The sequence below is a fragment of the Mesoplodon densirostris genome, chromosome 19 (assembly GCF_025265405.1).
Source record: "Mesoplodon densirostris isolate mMesDen1 chromosome 19, mMesDen1 primary haplotype, whole genome shotgun sequence".
In the NCBI taxonomy this organism is placed as follows: Eukaryota; Metazoa; Chordata; class Mammalia; order Artiodactyla; family Ziphiidae; genus Mesoplodon; species Mesoplodon densirostris.
In genome coordinates, this window is record NC_082679.1 from 8,598,912 (window position 1) to 8,607,897 (window position 8,986).

At 45.8% G+C, this 8,986-nt stretch overlaps 1 protein-coding gene across 1 annotated transcript; it reads right to left on the minus strand.

Moving 5' to 3' along the window:
* Positions 1 to 820: 820 nt before the first annotated feature.
* On the minus strand, positions 821 to 8,573 carry C5AR2 (complement C5a receptor 2). Its single transcript, XM_060083997.1, has 2 exons — positions 8,350 to 8,573; positions 821 to 3,823 (listed from the first exon to the last, which is right to left on the minus strand). Exons 1-2 carry the CDS (start codon positions 8,350 to 8,352, stop codon positions 2,795 to 2,797), a joined length of 1,032 nt encoding a protein of 343 aa, XP_059939980.1. The 5' UTR covers positions 8,353 to 8,573; the 3' UTR covers positions 821 to 2,794.
* Positions 8,574 to 8,986: the final 413 nt, after the last annotated feature.

An 8,986-nucleotide genomic window follows, 5' to 3' on the forward strand; every position in this document is an offset into this window, starting at 1 on the left:
TGGATAAGTTTGCAGTTAAGGAGGGACAGCCTTCATTTCTGGAATCGGTTCTAGGCACTGAGAATACAGAAATGAACAAAACAAAGGAGCTCATATTTGGTGGGGGAGACAGACACATAGATTAAAATAAATAGACTGTCAAGCAAAACTGCATCCTCTATGGAGAAAAACAAAGCAGGGAAGGGGCAAGGAGTGATGCTCTTTGGCCCAGTGACAGTCAGAGAAGACAACTCCCAGAAAGTAGCATTTGAGCAGAGAGCTGAAAATAGTGGGGCTGCAAGCCATGGGGATCCCTGGGCGGGGACGTTCTAGGTAGAGGAAGCCCCAGAGGCAAAGACTGAGATGACCACAAACTTGGAGGGTTCAAGGGCCAGCAAGCAGGTTTGTGTGACTGGATGAAGGATAGGGGAATAGTAGGGAGAGAGGAAGAGGATAGATCGTACACACCAAAGTGAGGACTTTGGCTTCCAATCTGAGTGAGATGGACTCCATGGGCAGAGTTCCATGTGACTTAGATTTTAACAGAATCCTTTGGCTCCCATGTGGGGAACAGACTATAGGGGATCAAGATGAGAAAAGGGGACCAGAGAGGAAGCAATAGGTGGCTGGACCAGTACGATGGCAGAGAAGATGGATATTTTAAGATAGAATCTGCAGGATTGGCTGCCAGATTGGCCATGGAATGTGAGAGAGAGACGGCAAGGATGACCCCAAATTTCTTGGCCTGAGCTCCGGGAAATGCGGAGTTGCCATCAACTGAGATGGGGAAGATGCAGGAGGATGGCCGAGAGAGAAAATCCAGAGTTCCATTTTGAGCAAATTGAGTTATTTATTGTACATTGAGTTGGGATGTCAAGTGGGAAGTTACATGTAACTATCAAACCCTTGGGAAACAGTTTGAACATAGGCCAATTCTTGCCTCATTATCAAAAGAAGAAGAGGAAGAAATTGACTAACGTCTGCTTAAAATGTACAAAAGACAACTACAATTTTTTTTTTTAAAAAGGAAAATGGGAGGAAGTAAACAACAAATATGAAATCAGGAAGAAAATCACAAACTACCATCACTAAGATTGAGTAGCAAACTTGAAACTAGTTATTGGAAAAACTATTAAGACCTGGTTCTTTGGAAACCTAAGGAACTCGATATATCTATGCTAACAATAAACAAAAACAAAGGAACAAACTTGAGAACAAAAGGGGGAAGTTACAACAAACAAAAAGCAGGATTTTTCTTTTTTTAAATAAATTTATCTATTTATTTTTGGCTGTGTTGGGTCTTCATTGCTGCGTGCGGTCTTTTCTCTAGTTGGGGCGAGTGGGGGCTACTCTTCACTGTGGTGCGCAGGCTTCTCATTGCGGTGGCTTCTCTTGTTGCAGAGCATGGGCCCTAGGCCCACGGGCTTCAGTTGCTGTGGCACGCGGGCTCAGTAGTTGTGGCTTGTGGGCTCTAGAGCACAGGCTCAGTAGTTGTGGTGCACAGGCTTAGTTGCTCCGTGGCATGTGAGATCTTCCCAGACCAGGGCTCGAACCCATGTCTCCTGCACTGGCAGGTGGATTCTTAACCACTGTGCCACCAGGGAAGCCCACAGGATTATTTTGAATGATTAAGGGACTTCCATGGAAAATTCCACAGAAATACATCTGAAAGCTTTCATGAAATTGATTCTTCTTAACAAAAAATAAGGCTGATGCAATAAGAAAGGAAAATAAATTTCAAAAAACAGAAAAGACTCTTTGTAAATGTATCAAAGAAGAACTCTCCTAAATGGCACCTGGACCTAATGGATTAACAGCAGGATTTCTCCCAACTTTTCGTGAAGTTATATAAATTGTCACAGGACATAATTCATTCTACAAGGCAGTCTTGGTCTTAATAATTCATGCGTGAGAGTCCTGAATAAAATATCAAAAAATAAAATATGTCTTGTTGAGGATCTACTAAGTGTCCCTGTATCAGATAAAGAAAAAAAAGATAGCAAGAAAGAGATCCTCCCCACAAAAAAATAAAAATTAAAAAATTAAAGTGGGCAGAAAAAGAAAGAAAGAAAGAAAGAAAGAGATCCCCACCAGTGGGAAGCTCACAATCTAGTTCGAAAAAAACAAGGTGTAGACAGATATAGTTTGTCTCTTTTTAAGGCTTGGGATGGGTGGAGGAGAGACAGAAATTAAATTGGCTCAGATGTTGTCCTTAGGAAATTTACAGTTTAGCTGGGAATTTTTGTTCCAGAAACTTGGAGAACAGAAGACTACTTCCCCCCTGGGAGGGGAATGAATCAGGGAGAGCTTCCTGGAGGAAGTATTATTTGAAGGCATTGAAGGAAAATTTTGGTGATCAAGAGCATGGGCACTGGAGTCAAGTAAACATGGGGTCAAATCTCAACTCTATGACTTCCTTGCTGTGTGATCTTGGGCAAACGACCTCTGCTCCCTGGGCCTCAGCTTATGAAAAGAAACATCTCCCCCTGCCTGCCTGGGTTGTTGTAAATATTACCTTAAAGGAGAAACTATGTGTAAAGTGCTATCCTGGAGTAATGGCTCTACATGAAGGTGTCACTGCTATGTGACTTTAAAGATCTGAGCAGGTGAGATTCTAGAGCAGCCCTGTCCCATAGAACTTCTTGCAATGATGGAAATGTCCTATATCTGCACTGCACATGGCAGGGGGCATAATGAATGTTTGTTGAATGAATCAAGGAATAAATGACAATATCATTAAGCCCCTGGATCCAGCTATGCCTGAAGCCAGTCTTGTAAAGTGGGATAGGAGGATACAAACCAATTTCCCTCTAGCTTACACTTCCACCTCTGAGACCAGGTCTTGGCCAGTGGATTTCTTGCTGACCACACTTTCATCGTTGCTCTGTGACTCCTTCAGGGCCCAGCGACACGAAGCTGGCAGAGACTTTCGGAGTTGAGACCGCCCGAAATACAGGAAAAGCATGGGATTGACACAGCTGTGAGCAAGGGCCAGGCCCACGACCAAGGGTTCAGCCTGCAGGGCCCGGGCCAAGAGCACGGAGTGTGGGGGAGCCAAGGTGAGTACCAGCCCCAGCGTGTGGTAGGGGGACCAGCAGAAAAAAAACCCTACCACAACGGCCACGCCCAGTGGCCAGCGGCGTCGGGTAGCACAGCACAGGAGGGCACCATGGCAGCTGGCCACGACCACCAGCGGCCCCAAGAAGCCGAAAATAAACCGGGTGGCGGTCACTGAGTTCTCGGCCACAGTTGAGCCACCATAGTCTACCACGCACTCCAGCCGGTGTGGGAAATGCTCCTGACGCAGCCGGCGGTAGATGGCTGAGGGCACAGTGAGCAGCAAGGCCAGCGTCCAGGATGCCCCACAGGCTACCTGCACCCTGCATGCCCTCCCTGCTGCACCCCACCAGGTGGGCCCGAAGGCCAGCAGGCAGAGGTCAGCGCTTAGAGTGGCCAGGAGGAGGACGCTGGCGTACATGGACAGCAGGATGACGGCGGGCAGGGCCCGGCAGCCCACGGCCCCATACAGCCAGCGGCCACCATGGGCGACGGACACCGCTAGGATGGGGAGAGACAAACAGCAGAGTAGGTCCGCCATGGCCAGGTGGAGGAACCAGGTGGCACCGACCCTCCGGCGGGCCTCTTTCCAGGTCACCCAGGCCACCATGGCATTGCCTGGCAACCCCACCAGGAAGATGGCGGCATACAACAGGAGTGGGGCCACGTTGAGGGGGTCAATGGAGACGCAGGTGCCATCAACACAGTCCACAGGGAGATCTGGAATCTCGCTGTAATCCCCATACTCATAGCCGAGAGAAGAGTTCTCCATCCAAACCCCAGACACCTGGACGGGCGAGAAATGGCATGAAACCTCAGAGATAAAAACCCTCAGGCCCTGGGAATCCTAGATGCTCGGAACCTAGCATCTCGATCCTGGATCCTAGATCCTTGGAATTCCAAGATGCTAATGGGCTGGGACTTGGGCTGGGGTCCCAGCCCATTAGCATCTTGGAAACCAGAATAGAATAACGTTAGAACTCCAGTGCATTAGAATCTTGGAATTCTAAAATATTCCAGTGTTAGAACCCCAGCTTCTTAGCATCCTGGAATTCTAGAATATTACAGTGTTAGAACCCCAGCTTATTAGCATCTTGGAATTCTAAAATATTACAATGTTCCATATCTACCGTCCAGTACAGTAACTGCCAGCCACATGTGGCTACCGAGTATTTGAAATGGCAGCCAGCGTGACTGAGAAATTAAATTTTCAATCTTATTTAATTTTCATTGATTTAAATAGCTACACGTGGCTAGTGGCTACCTTATTGGACAGTGAAGTTCTAGAGCATCAAAATGTTAGAACACTAGCCCGTTAGTAACCTGGAATTCTAGAATCTAAACTGTTGGAATCTGAATATCCATCAAGATGGGAAAAGGTTAATATGTCTTCACAGCAAAAGTGTTTGTCTTGGTTCTTCTTCATCTGGATTTTCGAATCTTGGCGTAACAAAAATGTACCTCTGAAGCAATTTTGTCATCTTTGTTTTTTTTAATGTAAACTAGATCATAGTAAAACATGCAGATGGCAAAGTGTTCACATCATGCAGGTACACCCACTGAGCTTCACCCCAACACATCTGTGTCACTGGCACCCAGAGGGGGGAACAGAACATTTCTAGAATCCTGCTAGAGCAATTTTTAAAAGTAATGACTGTGTTAGGAAAACAAGAGGAATAAAATTTTGAATTCTCTATAATTCATTCATTCATTTATTCATTCATCCAGGCATCCTTCCAGCACAGTTGCTGTTCCAGGCACTAGAAGCACAGCGGGGGCCAAGACAGACAAAAACCTCTCTCCCTTTGGAGCTGACATCCTGGTGGGAGGAGTCAGACAGTCCAGGAATAAATAAGCAAAATACACAGTATTTTAGAAGGTGATCAGTGCTACGGCAAAAAGAAAAAAAAAAGTCACATAGGGAATTTTTAATTCCCTATGTTGGAATTTTAAATGAGGGGTCAGGGAGGGCCTCTCTGAGAAGGTGATATTTGAGCAAAGCCATAAAAGAGGTGAGAGAGGGAGCTGTGTGGGGATCTGGGGGAAGAGAGTTCCAGGCAGAAGGAACAGCCAGTGCAAAAGCCCTGAGGTGGACACATGATGGTCGTGTTGAAGGAAGACCAAGGGCACCAGTGTGGAGTAGATGGGAGGTAAAAACAGAGAGATATCAGCGGCCACATAGGTATTGTAAGTTCTTTATCTTTTATTCTGCATGAGATGGGAGCCATGGGAGGGTGCTGAGCAGAGAAGTGACATTGTCTATCATAGGAATGATAATCATAACTATTACTACTGCTATTATTATTATTATTATTATTACTATTACTATAAGCCACCATCTATTGAGACTTTGTGTTATGTGCCAGGCTTTGCTCCAAGCCCTTTAAATGTTATATCATTTAGTCCTTATTACAAGCCTCTAATTTTCATACCATTGTTATACCCATTCTGCAGATGAGAAAACTGAGGCCCACAGAAATTAAGGAACTGACCAAGGATGACTCAGCCAAGCAAGTAACAGACCTGAGTTTCAAGCTGTGTTAGTCCCACTCTGGAACTCTGGGCCCTAGAACATCATCATCCAAAAATCTGAGGTTTGGGAGAGTCCGAAGGCAGGACAGCCAGTGACCATAAGCAGAATTGGACTCTGTGACTCTGGGTGAGCAGTTTCGGTTGGCTTTCTCTCTCTAGGTTTCCTCGTCTGAGAAGTGAGTCACGGAGGTGAGCCTACCTCACCAGTTTGGGGAGGCCTTGAAGAGTTAATATGTATAAAGCACATAGCACAGAGTCAGGACTTGGTAGATGGTAGACCAGTCCCCATGATGTCCCCATGATGTCATAGTAACCTGACCCTGCAGCTCTCTGCTGATTCTTTGGGGCTGACTGGTGCTGCCCAGAGCACCAGCTGGAGTTGATACAACAGGAAGGGCAGAGAGGAAGTTGGGGCACTCCTCCCTGCCAAGCAGATGCTAAGGGGCCAAGTCGTTGTGTGTGTGTGTGTGTGTGTGTGTGTGTGTGTTTGGAATTTGGCACTCTGCTTTCATATTATTTTCATCACTAAAGTGAGATGTGTGCAGGTTTTAAAAATTCAAACCCCCATCAACTGTGTGGCCTTGGACAAGCCACTGAACCTCTCTGTGCCTCAGCTTCCTCATCTGCAAAATGAGAATAATACACTCACCTTGGAGGGTGTTACGAGAATTCAAGTTAATAGGCTGAGTGAAGTGAAGAGCTGAGCACGGCGCCCAGTCCATTGTGAGCATTACACGTGTGTTAGCCACCGGTACAGAGACACACACACCCTCTCCCTCCACCCTGAGACCCCGCCCTTTCCAGCTCTATCCGGTACAAATCTGAGTTTTTTGTGTGTAAGCACCTCAGTCGGTCTATGGTATTTCCCTCTTAATACACTAAACAGAAATGGGAAAGTTCAACACCCCCTGTGCTGTCTCTTAATCTTTTCAATTTAATGTCTTAGATCTGTTTCCGCATCCGGACACACCGACTCCTTTCTTCACAATAACTTCAAAATCAATCCACGGGCTGGGCGTTTTGTGCTTATTAACTAGCCTCAGACTAAAGGACATTTAAGGACCATCATGGGTAGCATTATTATCTTCTTATTATTTTATACACCAAATAAATTATATTTCTATATGTACGTCTATAGATAAAACAATTACTATTATTATTATTTTATAAGCATTCAAATAATAGATGACATTTATCAAGCTTCTATCATGTACCAGGCATTCCCCTTAGAACAACCCTATAAGGTAAGTACAATTATTATGCTCATTTTCCAGAGCGTCAGCTGTTCCCTGCTTTGGGCTCTGCTGTGTCCCCGGCACCTGGAGTAGCATGTGGCACACAGCAGGTGCTTAGCTGATATTTATTTGTTGAGTAAAAGAATGAAGAGGGAGAATCTGAAAAGAATATATATATATATATGTATGTATAACTGACTCACTTTGCTGTACACTTGAAACTAAAACGACATTGTAAGTTATACTTCAACAGAAAAAAGAAGGAAAGGGAGGGAGGGAGGGAGGAAGGAAGGAAGAAAGGAAGAAAAGAAGAGTTAGTTTTGCCTTTAATGGAAGAAGCTGAAAATACCATCATTTTATTTTTAACGCAGTATGTAATGATGTATGTATTAACATGAAAATACATTCACGGAATACTATTTTGTGAGAAAAGTACGTAATAAACTTCTAATATTTTTAAACAATGCATTCGTTTTACAGCCAGAAAATCAACAGTAAAGATATTGTCATTAAAAATACAAACAAAAAGAATGAAGAGGGAAACTGAGGCACAGAGAAGCAAAGGGGTCACTTAGATTTCTTTCAGTTCCTTGCGATCACAAGGGCCCTTGTGTATGCTCTTAGCACACGTGTGTTTGTGTATCAGACAGTCTGGCTGGAACTTCTGCCCTGGGAAACCGTGGGGAGCATCTACTAAAGCCAAACATATGGTAACTTTCCCCTTCCCAGAGAAGCATGCATATGCTCACCAAAAGACATGTACCAGAATGTTCCCAGTGGCCCAAGATGGGACACCATCCAAATATTCACTCACAGGAGAATGAATGAACATATCGCGGAATATTCTTTAACAGTGAGAATGAACAAACCACATGCGAGAACGTGGACGGACTTCACAAATACGATGTTGAGGACAGAAAGGCAAACGCACAGGAGAATTTACTGAATGATTCCTTTCTCCTCAAGTTCAAAAATGGGCAAAAGAATTCTAGGGGGATGGGGAGTGAGGGCAGGCGGAGGGAACTCTGGGGCTGGGCTCGGGCTATTTCTTAACCCGGATGCTGGTTCCCTGGGTGTCCTCAGCTTGTGGAGATACGCAGAACTGCTCAGGTCTCATGTGCGTACTTTTCTGTGTGTGTGTTCTATGTGAAAATAAAGTTAAAGGATCTTTCTTAAGAAGGGGAATCGCTGAGTCAAAGGGCTTGTTTGGTGGATTCCCCAGAAGCTGCAGGTTTGGGAAGGGCTGTTTTCCTACACATCTGAGTGTGGCCATGGATGGGACCATTTGACAAAGGCTTTTTCTGTTGTACTGCCCAAGTAAATTCCAAGAGTCTGGGATTCTGATGTGGATTCCAGTGTGATGGCAATAAGTTTCCACTCCTGAAATTCTAGTTCTGATTCCCAGATTCTGGAAATAATGAGTCTAAAAGGCCAGGATTAAAAAATGAATAAATGAAAAAATTTTTAAATAAAAATAAAAGGCCAGGATTGGGAAATGCCCCCCACATAACGCCACCATTCCCTCCCTCCTTCCCTCCATGCTTACCATCTCTTGAGGAATGGTCCCCAGTTTGGCCAAACACCACTTGGGAGCACGATCCAGGCCCACAGCAGGACCTGGGACGTCTGAAGTCTCTCCCCCGAGTCTGGCAGTTAGTGGATTCCTGCAAGCTGGTCCCGTTTGCCAGGGCTCCTAAGGAACTCCACTGGGCACTGTCACCTCACAGGTCCCTGCCAATGCTCTTAAGCAGAAAAAAACAGGAATGGCCTTTTCCTACTCCCAGGGTGTGTTTGTCCTGGATTCTTCCCATGACTCACACATCCCAAAATTACCGGGCAGCAGGCAAGACTGGAGCGGGCTCGGGTGGGTGGAGGGTTGACCCAGGGTCAACAACAACAATCTCAATGTCACCAGCTTCCTGGAAGCCAGATCTACAATGTGGTGTGACCTTCAGGGCCTGGGGGCCTTGGCCTAGACTCACTGTCCCTGCAGGGCCCTCTGAGGTCTTCCTCACCAAGTCCCCACTGTCTGCTACCCCTATCCCCGCCTCAGACTCCAGCTGTGCACCCAGCCCCTCCCTTCTGCCTTCTGCAGAGCCTTGAAGACAGATGAATATTCCTCCCACCTCACATGTTCTGAGGGAGACAGCTCAGGGTCACAGCCTCCACCAAAAGGCCAAGGG